At 22.2% G+C, this 21027-nt stretch overlaps 2 protein-coding genes across 2 annotated transcripts in view; one reads left to right on the top strand and one right to left on the bottom strand.

Annotated features, from left to right (window-relative positions):
- Window positions 1-21027, top strand: part of LOC122503049 (retinal homeobox protein Rx1-like) — a 279214-nt gene that overhangs the window by 114950 nt on the left and 143237 nt on the right. The window lies entirely within an intron of this gene.
- On the bottom strand, window positions 8341-17816 carry LOC122503019 (kynurenine/alpha-aminoadipate aminotransferase, mitochondrial-like). The gene is made up of 8 exons (XM_043613415.1): window positions 17405-17816; window positions 15058-15245; window positions 13639-13809; window positions 12875-13135; window positions 11368-11547; window positions 10332-10458; window positions 9388-9596; window positions 8341-8777 (listed from the first exon to the last, which is right to left on the bottom strand). Exons 1-8 carry the CDS (start codon window positions 17496-17498, stop codon window positions 8703-8705), a joined length of 1305 nt encoding a protein of 434 aa, XP_043469350.1. The 5' UTR covers window positions 17499-17816; the 3' UTR covers window positions 8341-8702.

Raw genomic sequence — 21027 nt, 5'->3', positions numbered from 1 at the left:
TTTACTACTCAAACTAAAAATGTTTTGCAAATAATGATTTGTCGGACTAAAGAGTTTCTTTACTACTTAAATTTTTTGTTTTCTGAAGTTAATAATTTAAAAATTCCCTTTAAACTAAAAAAAAAAACGTTTGCAAATAATGATTTGTCTGACTAAAGAGTTTCTTTACTACTTAGACTTTTTTTGTCTCCTGAAGTTAATAATTCGAAAATTTCCTTTAAACTAATAAAATAAGTTTTGTCCGACTAAAGAGTTATTTCACTACTGACATTTTCTTGTCTCTCGAAATTAATAAATTGAAACTTTTACCTTTCACTTAAATTTAATTTTTTGTTTCACTAAAAAGTTACTTTTTTACACTCAAATTTTTTTTGTCTCTCAAAGTTAATAATTCAAAACTCTTACTCTAAATTAAAAGTTTAAGTTTTGTCTGTCGAAAGAGTTATTTTACTACTGAAATTTTTTTGACTCTCGAAATTAATAATTCGAATCATTTATTTAAACCTAAAACTTTAATTTTGTCTGACTAAACAATTATTTTACTACTGAAATCTTTTCGACTCCCGAAATTAATAATTCGAAACATTTATTAAAACCTAAAACTTTAATTTTGTCCGACTAAACAATTCTTTTACTACTAAAATCTTTTTGAATCCCTAAATTAATAATTCGAAAGATTTATTTTAATTCATTTGAACTTTGAAGTCAAGTTTTGTCCCACTGAATATGTATTTTAATACTGAAGTTTTCTTTACTCACAAAATTAATAATAATTTGTAACTTTTACGTTGACCTTAAAATTTATATTTTGTCTGACTAAATAATTACTTTACTACTGAAATTTTCTTAATTTTAGAAATTAATTATTTGAAACAAAAAAACAATAAAATGTATATTTATAATATATAATTTGTATGACTATAATTTGTTTATATCACTGACAAACCATTGAAAAAATAGCAATATTCGTCTGACAAAGAAATACATGCACTACTTATGTCGAACTAAAAAAATTAATTGTTTAGGAAAAGTAAGAATTACCTAACTAACATTAGCTAATGTCTGACTAAAATCGTCTTTTACTACTTATATAAATATAAAATTACAGTATTTCATTGTTTTGTCTGACTAAAATTTCTTGTCTACTTAAAAGTGTAGTTTACTACTAGTGGTAAAAATTTTAAATATCTATTTTTGTCTGACTGGCACTGTCTTCTACTACTTACGTATTTTTTCCAAAGATTTCACTGAATACTAAACCGATTGAATGTTTCTTGTCTCACTAAAACTGTACTTTACTACTAGTGGTAATAATAGTAAATTTATATCAGTTTACGTCTGACTAAAAATGTATTTTTCTACTTAAGCACGACATTTCCCAAATTATTTAGTAGAATACTAAAGCGATTGAATATTTCTCGTCAAACGAAAAATCTACTTTACTCGTAGTGATGAAAACTGTAAATTTTTACCAGTTTTTGTCTGACCAATACTTTTATCTACTACTGCTACTACTAGTGCTAAAAGTTTACATTTTTACCAGTTTTTGTCTGACTAAAAGTGACGTTTACTACTAAAATTTTTAATTTTTGTAAAAATTAAAAGTGTCTTCAACTAATTACAAACTGACTCAGGCGTAAAAGTTTTGCCTGACTTACGTTGACTAACACTACTGATAAAGTACTTTTTTCAACTACTGGACGCCTAAGTAATAATAAAATAATAAAATAATAAAATAATAAAATAATAAAATAATAAAATAATAAAATAATAAAATAATATAATAATAAAATAATAAAATAATAAAATAATAAAATAATAAAATAATAAAATAATAAAATAATAAAATAATAAAATAATAAAATAGTAAAATAATAAAATAATAAAATAATAAAATAATAAAATAAAAAAATAATAAAATAATAAAAAAAATGAAAAATTTCCCAAAGTACATACATAAAAAAGCAAAAAAAAAAATACAAAATACTAATAGTACTCGCAATCTAAAGCCAGAAATCACTTTATCGAAAAAAAAGGTAATTTTCTTTTGGTAAATTTTCATTTCTTGGTGAGAAAAGGATATCAGTAGGTTTTAGCAAATATACACAATAGAGCAGTGGCATGCGATCCTGTGTCTCAGAGACTATATACATCCATAGTGAGAGAGAGAAGGGGGGGGGAGGCAGGTTGGCAAAGGGGCTTATTCCCCGGGGAGGATGAGATCGGTATTGTAGGTGGCGGAGAAATGTCGAGGTGGGACGAAGGGTGGCTCGAAGGGATCGTGGATGGGGTTGGCACAGGGGCGAGGGGTAGTGCAGTTTCGTGTTGGCATTACTCTTGATTTCCGTGGTGACGCCGCTACCTCGCCACACCGTTACTATCTCGCTATCTCGTGTCTTGTGTTTTGCCCGTTTCTCTCTACATTGGCGAAAACACTCACACTCACACACACAAACACAAATACACTTTTACTCAGTTTCCAACTTCTACACTACGTGTATTTATATATATATATATATATAACAAAACCTAGATTTTTACTGATTTTTGTATAGATTCTTTTTGAGTCAAAAATAAAATTAATCTTATTTTTATTTATTTACGACCGTTTTTTTGATAATCATATAAAAAATTTACAGATTTTCTAAAGATATAAAAATTTTCAAATTGAGACAAAAAAAAGTGGCAAAATGTTGCTTCGCAACATTTTGCTACTTTTTTTTGTCTCAATTTGAAATCTTTCGAAAAACGGTGAAAAGAATAACTGGTGTGAATTCACAGTAAAACGTAAGATGTTAAAATGACATCAAAATGGATTAAAATAATCTGCAACAGTTTAATCCCTCTAGAATTAAATTAACACCAGAAAGAATTAAAATAATCTATTTTGGTGTTATTTTTAACTATAAATGAAATTTTACTTTAAATAAGACACAAAAGTCAACGATTTGTAAAAATCCAACGATTTTAGCTTCTCCAGGGAGAATAGTAGGTTGGTAAGTTAGTTACTAACTTACTAACTAACTTAGTAACATAGTTACTAAATTCAATTGTGTTAAAAAAATTTAAAAAAATATTTTCGTTAAAATTTCAATTCTCTTTATAAATAATAAAATTCTTCTTCGATATTCAATTATTTTGCAAAATTTTAATCAAATTCTTGTCAAAATTTCAATTATTTTCAAAAGTTGTCTAAAATTCAATGATTTTCAATATCCATTATTTCAATAAAATTTTCCAAAAGAATTCCATTATTAAAAAAAATTTGAATAAAATTCTACGCAAACATTCAATTATTTTCATAAATAATAAAAATTTCTACAGGAATTCAATTATTTACAAATTTTTTTTATAAATTTCTTTGCAATAATTCAATTATTTTCATAAATAATAACATTTTTACAGGGATTCAATTATTTTTATAAATAATAAAATTCTTTTAGAAATTCAATTATTTTCATAAATAATAAAACTCATTGCAGAATTTCAATTATTTTTAATGCAATTTTAATCGAATTCCTCGAAAAATGTAATTATTCTTAAAAATTTTAGTAAAATTCGTCCAAAGAATTTAATGATTTAAAAAATTTGTTGATAACATTTTTTATGAGAATTTAATTTCAAGTAAAATGAAATTATTAAATTATTTATTTTTGTATTTAAATAATTGAATTTTCGTAGAATTTACTAATAAAAATGCTTTTAAAAATGAATTTCAGTTAAAATTTTAGATTATAATTAAATATTAAAAGCATTATAAAGTGAATTTTTAGAAATAATTAAATTTTGAAAAAGTTTCAAATTAAAATCATTGAAAATTCTTAATTTTTCATATTTTTGACAAAAAATTCTGTACACGGAAAAAAATATAAAGTAACTTTTACTACTTTTATAGTAAAAAATTTCCGGTAAAGCATTTCTGGTAGTTTTTACTACTTTTGGAGTAAATTTTGCTACGTTCGAAGTAAATATTTGTAAAAATTAGTAAAATTTACATCGAAAGTAGCAAAATTTACTCCAAAAGTAGTAAAAATTACCAGAAATGCTGTACAGGAAATTTTTTACTATAAAAGTAGTAAAAGTTACTATATATTTTTCTCCGTGTAGAATTAATTCCTTTTAAAAGTTAAATAGGATTGTTATTGAAATTATTTCAAGTTCTTATTTTTCAATATATATTTAATTGCAGAATTTGCGAATAATTGAAATTTTGTAAAATTGAATTGTAAACGAATGAATTTGAAAATTCTCATAGAACTTTTTTAAAAATTATTAAAAATAATGGATTTGTTGAAGAATTTTAGTTAAAAGCACTAGAAAAAAATTTAATTTTAGAGAAGTTACAAATTATTGCAGAAATTTAATTATTTTCAAGAGTAATAAAATTCTTCTGAAGAATTCAATTATTTTTACTTATAATAAAACTCATCGGAGCGTTTCAATTATTTTTCATACAATTATAATTGAATTCCTTGAAAAAAGTAATTATGTTCATGCGCAAGTTTTAATAAAATTCGACAAAAGAATTTAATTATTTAAAAATTTGTTAATAAAATTCTTTATAAGAATTGAATTTTGAAAAGTATTCAATTATTCAATAAATTATATACTTTTGCATTTAAATAATTAAATTCTTGTAGAATTTTCTAATAAAAATTGATTTTCATTTCATAAAAATGAATTTGAGTTACAATTTTAGATTATAATTGAATATTAAAAGCAATATAGCGTAAATTTTTAGAAATAATTGAATTTTGAAATTAATTTTTTTGAAAAAGTTTAATTAAATTTTCTTTTATATTATTTGAAGTTTTCATTTTAAAATATGCATTTAATTAAAGAATTTGTAAATAACTGAAATTTCGTTAAATTGAATATTGTAAACAAATGGACTTGAAAATTGCCAAAGAACTTTTTCGAAAATTATTAAAAATAATTGATATAAAGTAAAATTGTAGTTAAAATTTTTTGAAAATAATGATTGAATTGAAATAATGAAAATAATTTTGAAGAAGTATAATATTCTTATAATATAAAATAATGATTTTATCTCTCGGTCATTTATAAATTTATAAATTAAATAAATTAATTAATTAATTTTATTTATAAATCTCGATCGATTTCTTCATATTTTATAGTTATAAAAAAATTTATAATAATTAAAAATAATTTAATTAAAATTATTTAATGTCAGACGAAAAAAAATTTTTAGATTGTAAATTAATGATTAGTAGTAAAAAAAATTTTAGTCAGAAAAAATATTTTTAATTTAGTAAGATGAGAATCAGTGGTATAAATATTTGCAGTCGGACAAACAATTTCGGTAGTGTAAAAGATTATTGTCAGACAAAACGTATCAATACTAGTAAATTTTGCATCAGTAGTAAAGTGAATTTTAAGTCAGACAAATTCAAATTCGTTTGTTTTTGATTATTAGTAAAGAATTTTAGTAAAAAAAAAAACATTTTTAGTTTATTATCAGTAGTACAGAAAAATTTAGTCAGACAAAACGTTTTGAACATTTTTTGTTTATTATCAGTAGTACAAAAAAAGTTTAGTCAGACAAAACGTTTTGAACATTTTTAGTTAATTATCAGTAGTACAAAAAAATGTAGTCAGACAAGGAATTTCACCAGTTTCACAGAATTTTGTTCGAAAGGAAAAAAAAAATTTTTTATTTAAAATCTGGTAAAAAAATTATTTTTAAGTAACGATTCGATGGAACAATAATATAATGTCCCAGGATAAAGATATTGTGACTTGAAAGTTTTTGCAGTATTCAAGAATAGAAAAAAAAAAATTCCAAAGCCTGAACTGACGGTTATTTCGGAAATCCCTTTTGAACGAAAATGTGGTCATTCGTATGATCGGTCGTGTTCGACCCTCTTCTTTGGGAACCCCCGAAACGTCTTTTAATATACAGTATATCTTCAACGAGACTTAGGATTCCCTGTTCGCTTCTTTTTTTTCTTTCTTTTTTTTTTTTGTCGCGCCTAAAATTCGAATACTGACATTAAATCCAGCACTAAAGAAAGTCAAACAGCATTCCTTGTACACTCTTATACTGTACCAAATAACACTCGTATATTCCAATCTACTTTACCAGCCGGCGAAGAAATAATATCAGCAAAATAATTTCTTTTTACTCTATAAGAATTTTTTTTCATCAAAAATTTTTTTCATCAACTTTGACAGTTTTATCAAAAAATAGAATTTTTAATCAATTTTTTTTTGTGTATTTTTGTATTTTAATTTTATTATTGCTTCGTCATGGAGGATTTTATTTATTATACTTTCTAATCAATTGTAATAATTAAACGAACATTTTTTCTAAGATTATCAAATTGAGACAAAAAACGAATCAAAACGTTGCCGTTTTGATTCGTTTTTTGTCTCAATTTGATAATTTTAGAAAAAAAAGGGATTTTACATTGAAAATATTTTGAAAAATTCTTTATTGTTTAATTGAGACAAAAAACGAATCAAAACGTTTCTTCGCAACATTTTTGATTCGTTTTTTGTCTCAATTTGATGATCTTAGAAATAAAAGTGATTTTAAATTGGAAAAATATTTTGAAAAATTCTTTATTGTTGTGATTTTATACTTTTTTGTTAAGTGCTATTTTTTTCTAAGGAAAAATTAGAGAATGTTTAGAGAAAGTAGGCCACTCGTTATATATACGTTGTGAGATGGTCGCAGTTACGTATCTTGTCTGCTTATATTGCGGCAGATTAAATTAATTCCGGTAAATTAATTGGTAGTTCAGATGTTTAGCCTTAAGTGAGAGAGTCTAGTTTCCCTATGCTTCCTTCTCTTTATCTTCCACCAACACTAGAAAACACTCCTTGATTATATACATGCGCAGAATCCTTTGATTTCATTACAATTCAAATGAACCGTTTTTCAGAAAAAAAAATATCTTTTCATTGGTTAAAATAATAATAACTATTGGAATTTGTACTTAATTCTAGTAAATTGGCTTTTAAAAAGTTTTTAAAAATCGGAAAACAATTATTTTCTATTTATAATTTTTAACCAAAAGTTTAGGGTTGACATATAAAATAAAAAAAAAAAAATTTGTCACTTTCGTTCGATCTTTTCTGTTGACCTGAATTTTGTTTAAGAATATTCTCTGTTCTTGAATTTAGATTATGTATTCAATAATTTAACTCTATTTTAATAAATTTGGTTTCTATTTGAATAAAATTAAAAATTTTAATTTGGATAACTTTAATTTTAAATGGAATATTTTAATTTTAAATTGAACTAGTTTTTGAGTTTGTGTAAATTTTTAGTTTTTGTTACTTTATTATATTTATTATTTTCTATTTTTTTATTTTATTATATGTATTTATTTATTTTTTTTACTTTTCCACTTTCTTAAATTTATTATTTTTCGATTTTCTTATTTTAATATATTTATTATTTATTTACTTTTCCATTTTCTTACATTTATTATTTTTCAATTTTTTTATTTTATAAGATGTTTATTATTTTTTACTTTTATTAATTTTTTTTTACTTTTTTATTTTCTTTTATTTATTATTTTTCGATTTTCTTATTTTACTATATTTTTAATATTTTTTAGAAATATTTATTAATTTTTTTAATTTGATTATATAAATTTTCTTGTCTCTCAACTTTTGAATTATGTTCTTTTGACCTTTAAAATTTGACCTAAAGTTCGAAATTACGTTAGAGGTTGGCTTTAAGAAAATAAAAAAATACAGTAGACAGTTTATTTCTCAAAACAGTTACAGTCAAAAGTGCAACAAATCTCACTTAATAAATGGCAGTTACAAGTGTCATTAACTAATATCAAATATTTCATCAAAATAATTACTATCAATTTTTTTTTACAAAATATTAATAAAAATTTAATAATTATTAAATTTTTTAATTCATAAATTACATTATTTTATATTCTGAATAATTGATATTTATTTTTTTTAATGTTTCTATTTTAAGTCACTTTATTTTTAAATTTACTTTTTTTCAGTCACTTTTTTCAAGTTACTCTTTTATCACTTACTTTTTCAATTTACTTTTATCAAATTACTTTACTTAAAAAAAAAAATTAGTCTAGAATATTTTTGAGTTTAAAAATACATTGTTGACGAAAAAAATAAAATTCGATAATTTTTAAAATCAATAATTGACAAAATCTATATTTGTCGTAATCACTAGGAAAATAACTTATAAATAAATTAACAGTTTACACAGCGATGAAAAAATAATTAAATTATTAAAAAAAAACATTTTTCTTTCCTTTTTATTAAATTTCTTTTTTTTAATTGAAAAAAATATTTTTTAATTTATTGAAAAAAATTTGTTTGAATTCATGGAAAAAAATGTTTTTCAATTCTTTAGGTAATGAAAATTACAATTTTTTTTTACAAAAATTAATTATTGAGTGTTTGTTATAATTTACGATGAACAAGATTTGTTGAAAATTGTAGAAAAAAAAATATTTGTGTAGAATACTATTGAGCAATTTACCGATGTAGAAACAAGTAGAAAATAATACTCGTCCGCTTACGGTGTGTGTCCCACTGTCGATAATTATGACAACCCCGAAGCGTTTATCGACTGCTGTGGTGATTTTTCACCCTCGGAGAATTTACCCTCGAAAGTAGAACTCTTTATCCTTTCGTTGGTACTCATTTCTCAACTGCTGAATATTTCTCATTGTTTATTTTTTTCACGTATTACCATTTAATATCAACTGATTTTCCGATAATTCATTTTTTATTAGAGTTGCCAATCTTTCCAGAGCCTGAAACAGTCAAATTTTTTTTATTTAGTAAATAATTTTTTCTTTTAACTAGTTTAGAAGTTAATTTCAATTTACAATTAAATTTCAATTATCAATTTACAATTCAATTTACATTTAAAATTTAATTTCAATTTACAATTTAATTACCATTTACAATTTTCTTATTCAGTAAATCATTTTTTCTCTTTTAACTTTTGAATTTAATTTCAATTTACAATTTATTTTCAATTTTCAATTTAATTTCAATTTACAATTTGATTTCCATTTACAATTTACAATTTATAATTTAATTTCAATTTATAATTTACAATTTAATTTTAATTTACAATTTGATTTTAATTTACAATTTAATTTTAATTTACAATTAATTACAATTTACAATTTAATTACAATTTGCAATTTAATTACAATTTTCCTTTTTTAATTATTTCATTGTAGAAAATTTAAACAACTTTGTAAAATTGATAATTTGATTAATATTTTTTCCAAGTAAAATTTTTAAAAATAGTTGCTCTTTTTAAATTGAAAATTGAAAATTTGTTATTAAAATCGAATTTCATAAAAATGAAAAAAGTTGGAATTGAAATTTTTTTCCGGGGATAAAACGTACTAAATTCATTTCGTTGTATGTAGCTTTGGCGAAACTCGCCCTGATGGCGTTGCAGGGTTTGGAAGGATCGGCCATAAATGCTGCTCCTGGAGCTAAAAGTACACCGTGTGTCACTCCTCGTTGCATCACCATTTTCCATGTGTCAGTAACACCGTGCACTTTAATCCACAAGAAAAATCCAGCACTCGGACGATCAAATTCTGCTAAACCTGGAAAAAAAATATTAACTTAATTTATTTTAATTTTTAACCTCATTTTTATTTTCATTCATTCAAAAATGACTAAATTTTTATTTAAAACAGAATTTTTATTTCCAACTGGAAATTAAATAATGTAATTTTATTTTCACTTTGACTTTCACTCTCACTTTCACTTTGAAAGATTTTTATTTTCACTATCACTTTGATAGATATTTATTTTTATTTTCATTGTTATTTTTATTTTTGACAAATTTTTATTTTCTCCTACATTTTCACTGTCACTTTGATGATTTTTATTTTCATTTTCAACTTGGAAAATTATTTTTTTTTACTTTCATTTTCACTGTTATTTTTATTTTCATTTTGAAAAATTTTTATTTTCACATTCATTTTCACTGGAACTTTGATAGATTTTCATTTTCACTGTCACTTTGTGGCTGTGAAATTTTAACAGTTTGAATTTTGAAATAAAGTTACTTTGAAGTGAAAGGGAAAATAAAAATTTGTCAGAATGAAAATAAAAATGAAAGTAAAAATAAAAGTTTATCAAAGAGATAGTGAAAATGAAAGTGAAAAGAAAAATTTGTCAGAATGAAAATAAAAATGAAAGTGAAAATAAAAATTGATCAAAGTGACAGTGAAAATGAAAGTAAAAAATAAAAAGTCAGAAAAGTAAAAATAAAAGTGATTACTATTATTAATAATTATTAAATAAAATATTAGGTAATAATTAATTAAACTAACCAGCTAAATGTTTTTCTGCCAGTGACACCATCATTTCCCGACGCTCTTTATAAATTGATCTTATATTACTAAAATGCTCCATCATTTTCTCATATCCCCATATCTTGAGCAATTGATATAGCAGCACCTATTAAATAAAAAAAATCGTAATTAATTTTCGCAATATTATATTACTCGTTATCAATTTTCAATAATTTATTGCACTTAGTGTTCGCACGCTTCTCCGCAATGTACATAAAGATAAATCGAGACACGCGCGCCGCTTGTGTATGAAACGACTTTTTATTTTTATACTAAGAAATTAATTCATAAAAATACGATTTTAAAATTTTATACTAATTTGATTTATAAAACAAAAAACGATTAAAATTTCTCAATTTTAGTCGCATTTTTCAAACAGCTAATTTAATTAATTCAATTAAATTATTTTAATTCATACTTTTTATTTTTATATCAAAAAATTACAATAAAAATAGATTAAATATTAAATTATTAATGTAAATTAATGATTAAAATTATTATAAATTAATTAGCTATTAAATTAAATTTTAAAGTAAATTTTTAATTATTAATTAATAAAGTTATTATAATAAAATAATAAAATTGTAGCAAATAAATATTATTAATAGTAAAATAAAATTCTCAAAAATTTGAAAGAATTTATAGGAAAAAACTGAAAAATGAAAAAAAAATTACAAAAATCCATTTAGATTTTTATTGAACTTGTTTTTCTTTTCTTTTTAACAAAACACGATGAGGGTTATCGATTCTGATTGTTGTAACTGGATAAATGAACAAAAGTGCAAATGAAAGAAGAATAATTATCGTCATTAAATGATTAATTAGAATTATTTTCTCTCGTGACGCTGAAGCTGTTAATTTTTTTTTCATTATTATTACTCTTGTTGTGAACTGTTATCAATAATATGCAATTTTTTTTCTCACTCAAAAAAAATTTTCTGTTGCTTTTCTTGAAATGTGATTTAATTTAATTTTTTTATAATTTTTTTTTTGGTTGGTAATTTTATTGACGTACCTGCGATAAAGTAGGCGCGTGAAGATGACTACTTTGCATATGAAGTTCGACACTAGCGACTAATGGTGCTGCTGCTGTTATCACTCCAATTCTGAGCCCACTGCTTAAAATTTTTGAGAATGAATCCACTCTAATGACCCTTCCCTCTGTGTCTAATGACAAAAATGATTTTGGCGCCTCCTGAAAATTCCAAATAAAAAAAAATTTGCTTAGTTATTTTTTTTTACTGTCACATATTTTTTATTTCATTAACGAAAAAAATAATTCTTTCGATAAATTAATTTTTTTTTCGATAATAAATTTGTAAAATTTATTCTTTATTTTATTATTAATTTAAAACGTATTTTTTTATAAATACAGTTAACTCTGGATAATTAAATTTACGACAAATTGAATTTCTCATTTCTCAATACAGTAAACATTCGATAATATTGAACTTTCAATAAATTGATTTTCTTAATAAATTAAAGTTACTTTCGGGACCCTTGAAAAAAATTTGATACCTGAAGCATTCGATAGGTAAAAAACTCGATAATTTGAAATTTTCCACGTCCCTTGGGATTCAATTTATCGAGTGTCGACTGCATCAAAAAAAATAATTTTTCCATATTTGTTTTATAAACAACAAATACAAATTATGGAGAAAGGTTGTTAATGCAATAGTTAAAGAATTTTTTTGTTAATAACTTTGAAAAGAAATACAGTCGACTCTCGATAATTCGACTTTCGATAAATAGAATTTCAAAATAAATTGAATTTTCCTTCTTGGAATATTTTTTCGTATTGAACAAATTTTTAAAAAAGATTATCTACACTTGAGCTTCACTCGAGTGTACTCAATGGCTTGTCAGAAATTTCGAGTCCACTCAAACGAGATTCCAGTGTAATAATAAATATTCTTTATTCAATAAATAAATTAGTCCATTCGAGTGGAGCTCAAGTGTAAATAAATATTATTTATACAATAAAAATATTATATACACTTAAGCTCCACTCGAGTAGACTACTTTAATTTTTCCAAATTTGTTTATTACTTAATTTCAATATTCGTACGTAATTATAAAATTTATCAAAACTTTTTCAATGCGACAATAAATAATCCACAAAAAGTAATTCTATTTATCGGAAGTTTAAAAATCGAGAGTCGACTGTATAGAATATATAAAATACAGTCGACCCTCGATAAATTGAATCCCAAGGATCGTGGAAAAATTGTAAAATTATCGAGTTTTTTATTTATCGAATGCTTTAAAAGTAACAAATTCTTTCAAGGGACCCGAAAGTAACTTTAATTTATCAAAAAATTCAATTCATTTGAAAGTTTAATTATCGAGAGTTTACTGTATAAGAACAAAAAAATATATAAAATAATAAATATTAATTATATGAAATAAGAAAAGCAATATAAATTAATTAAAAAATTGTTAGTGGTTTATAAATATTATTCAGTAAAAAATTAAAAATTCAGAAAAACTGGTGGTAAAAAATAAATTTCCATTCAACTTACATCGGTGAAATACATAAAATGATAAGGATCGTCATCAAGTATCAGGAAATTGTAATCGCAGGCTATCCTGTATATTTCCTTTCGCCTCTCCAATGGCAGAACTGATCCTGTAGGATTTGCACCAGTCGCATTAATATACATCATTTTTGGCATTTTTTTCCCCGACGCTTCTCTCTCTCGTAATGTTTCTCGAAGAAAATCAGGATCAATTCCCTGATCGTCCTGACGAATTGCAATCAATTCCACGTCGTGTGGTGCAATCTAAAACAGATTTTATTGAATTTCTTTTTTTAGCTCCAAAAAGAAAAATGCCGCAGTAAATAAAAGAAGAAACGAAAAAAAAATTAAAAGTAAATTCAATTAAACTAAATTAGTTCAATTAAACTCAATTAAATTCAATTAAATTCAAGTACATTTAATTAAACTCAATTAGTTCAATTAAATTTAATTTAATTCAATTTAATTCAGTTAAATTAAATTAAATTTAATTTAATTAAATTCAATTACATTAAATTTAATTAAATTCAATTACATTAAATTCAATTCAATTCAATTAAATTAAATTCAATTGAATTCAATTACATTGAATTAAATTCAATTGATTCAATTCAAATTAAATAAAATATGAAATTGATAAGAAAAATTTGTTTTTAAAAAATTTTTAATCAAAATAAATAAAATAAATCGTAAAGAAAAAAATTGTTTGAAAGTATTTATATTTTATTTCTTTATAAAGATTTTGGGGGAGAAAATTTTTCCCTCACCACAACTTCAGCGCCAGGATAAAATGGATCTTGGACCAAAATTGGATCCCCATAACCAATTATGGCTTCAAGCGATTTACTCAGTCCATCTTGACCCCCGGCGACTATCACGATGTCCCGACTTTCCCACAGGGGTGGTGCATGTGCTTTTCTCTGGAAATCTCTTAATATCTGAAAATAGAAAATTCTTCACTCAAAACTTAACAAAGATTTTTTACGAAAAAAAAAATCGTTCCCATTATTTCGTACTTTTTCATACAAAGCTTGTATTTCTACTTCTACTTTTTGTTAATTTAGAAAAATTTAATTATTTAAATAATAAAATAAGGAATTTATTGCTAAATAATATTTATTGATTAGATAATATTTATTGTTTCACTGGAACGCCACTCGAGTGGAATAACAATAACTATTTAGAAATTGAGTTCATTCGAGCGGAGCACAAGTGTAAATAATATTAATTTATTGAATAAATAATTCTTATTATTAAATAATATATATTGAATAAATTATATTTATTACTGAGTAATATTTATTAAATAAATAATATTTATTGCTACATTAGAACGTCATTCGAGTGGACTGACAATATCTGATAAACTACTGAGTCCATTAGAGTGGAGCTCAAGTGTAAATAATGATTATTTATTGAATGAACAATATTTATTTACATTTGAGCACTGCTCGAATATTATTTATACAATAAATATTATTTACACTTGAGCTCCACTTGAATGGACTAATAATATCTGAGAAACCACTGAATCTAATCGATCGAAGCTCAAATGTAAATAATATTTACTTACTGATTAGAAAATTTTTATTATTAAATATTATTTATTGAATAAATTATATTTATTATTAAATAATACTTAAGGACTAAATATCATTTATTGTTACACTGGAACGCCTGACAATATCTGTTGAACCACTAGGTCCACGGGATTGAAGCTCAAGTGTAAGCATTATTTATTGAATAAATATTGTTTATTATAAATAATATATAGAACAAATTATATTTATTAGTAAATAATATATTGAATAAGTAATATTTATTTACACTTGAGCTCCACTTCAGTGGATTAACAATATCTCATAACTTACTGAATCCACTCGATTGGCGCCCAAGTGTAAGTAATATTTTTTATTGAATAGATAATATTTATTTACACTTGAGCTCCGATCCAGTGTATTTTGACAATATCTCATAACTTAACGAGTCCACTCGTGTGGCGCTCAAGTGTAAATAATATTTATTGTTGAACTATATTATTCAAATAAATTTATTGAGTAAATATTTATTAATTAAATAAATATCAACCACCATTTTTCTCTCAATCGTAAAAATGGAAATTATCTTTTTCTTTTAAAATTTTTTTTCTAAGTTAATTAATCAAGAAGAAGAAGAAAATTACCAACCTGTAATAATGGTGGATAACCTTGACTTGGAATATATTGAAGTGCTGCACCCAATTCTTCACCTTCGAGAGTAAATTTCACTCCATCCTTCAATTTGACAGTGATTTCCGTAAATGGAAAAGTTTCCTCATTTGGCATTCCCTCAGCTAAGGAAATTACACTATGAGGTGCCGAGTAAGCAATCTTGGCTAAAATCAAATGAATTTTCTCAAATGAATGATCATCCCATTGTATAATAATAAATTATCATTTTATTACACAATTAAATGTTTCGCGCTCTATTAAAATTAAAATTATTTCCCCCTTTGTTTCAATATTTTCCCAGTGTCTTTTATTAGGTATGTGCAATTATTGTAAATTTTATACATTTTTTTATAGTTATAATTTGTTTATTATTTTTTAAAATCTTTATGTCTTTTAGAAAAATTTATTATAAATTTTTTTTGGAAAATTATGTTTTATATTCTACCTTTCGATTGACCTGGAACTTAAAATTTTTTCCCAAAATAATGAATTCAAATAAAAATTTAACAATAATTTAAAATGATTAATTATTAATTATTATTAGATTAATAAATAATTATTAATTTATTTATACTAATTTTTTATTTTATACAGCTATTTTTCACATTTTACTTTTTCAAAAAAAAAAAATAATAACAATAATTATAGTAGGATTTATGTTTTCTTTTTTCAGTAAAACAATCGGAAATTCGAAAGACGGATATTGTGGGAAAAAAAATTTCACATTCTTCACTAATTTCCGTGAAATAAATTATATAATAAACTAGAGTGTAGAAAACTGGTTTATCGTTTGCCTTGTAATTTTATTCACGTTTTCTCCAATCGCTTGATATTTTAACCGGTTATTAACCTGCCAAGTGTGTCGAACGGTAAATATTTCTTGAATTCGATTTCGTTTCAAAAGTATTCATAAAAATTTATCAAATATAACATAAAACATATATAAATTTACATTTTATTAAATAAACACAAAAAAAGGAATACAATTTTGTTTCGATTAAATTTTCAATTCAATTTTTTTTCAAATTAATACAATTTTTATTTAATGATTAAAATTAATTAAATCTTATTTAATTGTTTTAATTAATACAATTCTTATCTATTGATTTAAATTATTTCAATTTTTTTTATTAATTTAAATTAATTCAATTTTTATTTATTAATTTTTATTATTATTGAATACATTGTAAATAAATAATTTATTATTTTATTTATCTAATCGCAGTCAACTAAGTAATTTAACATTTCAATAAATATTAAAAAATAAATAATTATTTCAATAATAAAAAAAAACTATTTTTGTCATTATATTTTTATTTTTTTTTTCGTTTTTATTTATTAATTTAAAACAATTTTTAATTTTTTGGTTAAGTTTTTAATTAAATTATAAATATTGCCATTAATTGTTATTGTAAATTTAAATAATTATATACTCCAAATAATGTTAAACTTCATATATTATCTTGTTTGAAAATAATAGAGTAATTTAACAACAGTTTATGTTAATTTAAAACAATGAAAATGCAATTAGTTATAAATAAGTTACAGTCAATTATTTATTTGCAACTAATTTTCATTTTATGTAATTTAATTTGCAATTTATGACATTAAATGTAAGATTTATGTAGCATTGGATTTTTGCTTATTAAAAGTAATAATTGATTAACTTTAAAAGTTAATTATACTTGTAAATATTGTAATTAATATTCATATTTGTTAACAATTTTTTATTTTTTACTTTTTATTACTGTTTTCTGACAGTTGTGTATAAATAAATAATTCATTTATTTGCAATCAAGTAAATGTTTGTTAATTTAATAAATAATTGAATAATAATTAAAGTAAAATAAATAGTATTTAATTATGAATATAAATAAATTTTGAATATAATTAATAATTTATTTATTTCCTATGAACTGAATGTTTGTTAATTTATTAAATAAGTAAATTGAAGTAAGTAATATTTAATTAAATATGAATAAATTTGAACCTTGTAAATAATTATTTATCTGCAATCAACTAAATGTTTAACGATCATAATAATTTCTACTATTTTTTATTCATTATTATTTATTATTATTTTTTATTATTTATTATTATTTATTAAATATTGCTATTTATTATTATTTATTTATTATTTATTATTATTTATTAAATATTGCTATTTATTATTATTTATTTATTATTATAGCTATAATTTTTTGTTTTTTATATTTCGTTTATTAATTAACAATTTTTTGTTTATTGATATTAAAAAAGGGGAAAGAAATATTGTAGTTTCCTTTTTTGAAATTAATTTGAAAATTTGGTCCATTTCACTCACTTAATTCTCTCGTGGCTGCTGAGCGTCTTTGCTTGGCAACTTCTGTTTTAAACTCAGTATAGTCCAGTTTAAACTTTTCTTTGCCTTTTATCATCTTGTCGGTTTTCAAGAAAAGATCCAAGAACAAAGACTAATAAATTGTAGCGAAACTAATTTTCTTCACTTTCACACCAAGAAAAAAGAAAAAAAAATTGCAACCAAATTCCCACTTTTAGTTAATAATTATTTTTCGAATAAAAGAAACTTTAAATTGACGAAAACAAAAATTCAAAACTCACTAAATATTTCAACTGAAAAGATGTTCAGTTTTTTTTCAATTAATTCAATTTTGTAATTAAATTATTATGCATTTAATTTATTTTAATTCTGTATTTAATTTTTTATTTTATTTATGTTTGCATTTCGTTTATTTAATTTTGTATTTCGTTTATTTCTTTTTTTATTATTTATTTTTTTTTTTTTTGGTAAAAATTTTTAAAATCAACAAAAATTGAATTTGAACTTATTAATGAAAATTGATGAAGAAGAAAACAAAACTTTTACAGAAAAGTAAAATGAAAAAACAAAAAAATTGAAGGTTGACTTCGAGGGCGTCCACTTGACAATACTGACACTCCGCTTGGTTTCGACGGCTTTTATATTTAAGCGAAGGCATTGGTTGCGTCAGATAAAGTTAGTGGAGAATATATATACAACACATTCAAAACAAAACATTGCGGCGGCATAAACTGTTGATGGGTATTATAAATTTCTCCCTCTCAAATAAATTTACAAACACGAAACGAGCGCACGCGGACTTTTTGTTTCATCAGCATCAATTCATAGAGAGTAATTTTCAAGTTAACATTACTTTAATAATATAATATAAAATAATATTGTTAACATATCCCTTGGTCTCCCTTTTCTCCCCTCCCCCTCTCAACACACATCCACCCACCCTTTCTCCCTATAAAACAGGTCAAATGGTTAAATCAACGGATAATGGCTTTTGTTCGGTTAAATGTGATTACAAGCATTTTGCCATTTCTCCCCCCTTTTTAATATTTACATACTGATTCAACTTATGTACAATTTAACTAATAAACGTGGCAAAAAAAAATTTATTTATGAATCAAAACAAATGTCTGCAATTCAATTTTAAATTTGGTAAAGAACATTTTATTTTAAGAATAAAAATTAATTTCACATCTGTTTAAATTGTATTCGTATATAATTAATATGGGAAATATTGTGAGGAATATTTTTTATTTGTCGATAATAAAAATAATTTTTTTTTTTATTTCTCGATAATAAAAATGATTTATTTTAATTTCTCGATTTTAAAATCGAATAGAAATTATTTTTTATTTCTTTATTTTTATTTGAAAATTGAATAATAAAATTGTTGATTCAAAATTCAGTAAATTTTTCAATAGAGAAGATGTTTGCTTTTCTTTTTTTATTTAAGTTAATTTTGTTATTAAATTATTTTATTTTTCATTTGAAAAGATGAAGAAATGAAAAAAATGATATTTTTAATTTTGCTATTTAAAAATTGAATAAAAATGATCTTTTTATTTATTAATTTAAAAATTGAATATAATAAACATGATATTGTTTTATTTTTTTTATTTGAAAATTGAATGAAAATTATGTTTTTTATTTCTTGATTTGATAATTAAATAATAAAAATTATAATATTTTTTATTCATCGATTTAAACATTTAATAAAAACAATCTTTTTATTTATTGATTTAAAAATTTAATAAAAAACATTATATTTTTAATTTTTTGATTTGAAAATTGAATGCAAATTATATTTTTTATTTTTCGATTTGATAATTCAATAATAAAAATATTTTTTATTCTTCGATTTAAACATTTAATATAAACGATCTTTTTATTTATTGAATTAAAAATAAATTATTTATTTATTTCTTTAAATAATTATTTATAATGAAAAATTTATTTATTTATGAAGAATTATTATCATTTATAAAAGTAAATAATAAACAAATAATAAATAAATAGTAAATAATAGTAAATAATAATAAATAGTAAATAAAAATATAAAGAAACATTTTTTTATGCAGCAAAAATAATTTATGTTGAACAAATATTTGTTTATGCTCCAAAAACAATAGCCCATTTCGAACAAATTTTTCGCTTTTTATTAAAGAAACAAAAAATTTATACGTCGAACTGCCAAACGAGTAATTCCCCAAGATTTTCCTGAAGGAAAAAAAAAATATTTTTCCTTTTGTAATTTTTTTTTTTCTTTGAACAATTTATATTTATTTATAATAATTTGTTATTTCCCGACTCAAGTGCAACGTAAATCACTGATTTTATTGACAATTTTCATAATCAAAATACTATATTTATTGTTGTTAAATGTAATTTAAAATCAAAAAATTAAATTGTTTTTTAAGATCGTATACATTTATAAATAAATATATAAACTTGTAGATTTATATACAAATATATATAGAGACACAACTCTTTTATTTCGTTCAATGAAGTGACGTGCCTATCAATAAATGTGACGTGAAGTGCGAAAAAATGTTTTTCAATTTTACGCGGTAGTAAACAATTCAATTTATATTGACATAATAATTATGATAATTATTATTTTTTTCTCAACGGATGTCAATTATAAAAAACAGGACACAGAACAAGTTGAAAATGAAAAGAAATTAACATTTTTTTTTTGTTTCATCTCCGTCTGGTAATAATTTCTAAATGTGCATTGTGTATAAATAATTACAAATTAATTAATAATGTCAATTACTAAATTAAAAATTATTTTCCTATAATATTATTAATAATAATAATGATTTAATAATAATAATAATAATAATAATAATAATAATAATAATAATAATAATAATAATAATAATAATAATATTAGTATTTTTTATTTGTTTATTTATTTATAATTGTAATAATAATTTATAATTTTCTTCTGTTTTTGTAAAATAAATTTTGGCATATATTTTTGTTTTTAAATTTAACAAATATTTACCAATTTCGTTGTCACTGTTAATAATTATTGCTAATTAAGACTTAATGAGAATGTTTTTCGCTTTTCTATTTTTTTAACAGGAAAAATTATTTACATTTTCTTTGTTAATAGAAACAAAAGGTAAAAAATAAATAGTTGCAATTAAAATAAAATCGTTAATAACTTGTTTTTTGCTGTCAATACACTATTGTTTTATTTTAAATGGCAAAAAATAATTTTATTTAGTTTGTAACTAGAATTATGTAAATAAAATATATTTATCTGAGTTTAAAATAATATTTTTTAAATAAATGAAATTTATTTTAGTTAAAACAAAATTTTATAAATAAAATAAATTTATTTTAATTTTCAGAAATAAATAAAATAAAAAAAATTTATTTCCAAATCGTGATTTAAAAAAAAAATTTTTTCTCTAGAAAAATAACAAAAACAAAAATTTGTTTTGACGTTTTTTTTTATAAATTCCCCAATAAACTTGTTATAATAAATTGTGTCATGTTTTTCTCATTAAGTCGCGTGTCTGGCCTACTTGAGGGTCACGGTTCTGCGTTGATAATGATGTAATGATAACCTACTGTTTCATCGAATGGAATCAATGAGTTAATGAATGAATGAGGTA

This window comes from Leptopilina heterotoma, unplaced genomic scaffold (genome assembly GCF_015476425.1).
Source record: "Leptopilina heterotoma isolate Lh14 unplaced genomic scaffold, ASM1547642v1 Lhet_108, whole genome shotgun sequence".
NCBI lineage: Eukaryota > Metazoa > Arthropoda > Insecta > Hymenoptera > Figitidae > Leptopilina > Leptopilina heterotoma.
The sequence above is the reverse complement of the archived record's forward strand: the minus strand, read 5'-3'. Positions and strand labels throughout refer to the sequence as shown.

Bases quoted from the DNA above. Each gene is read 5' to 3' on its own strand.
- LOC122503019 (XM_043613415.1), bottom strand. From the start codon at position 17,498: ATGATAAAAGGCAAAGAAAAGTTTAAACTGGACTATACTGAGTTTAAA. The intron at 13,136-13,638 runs GTGAGGGAAAAA...AATCTGTTTTAG, and splicing joins ATCCTGGCGCTGAAGTTGTG to ATTGCACCACACGACGTGGA. The intron at 9,597-10,331 runs GTTAGTTTAATT...TTTTTTTTCCAG, and splicing joins GGCAGAAAAACATTTAGCTG to GTTTAGCAGAATTTGATCGT.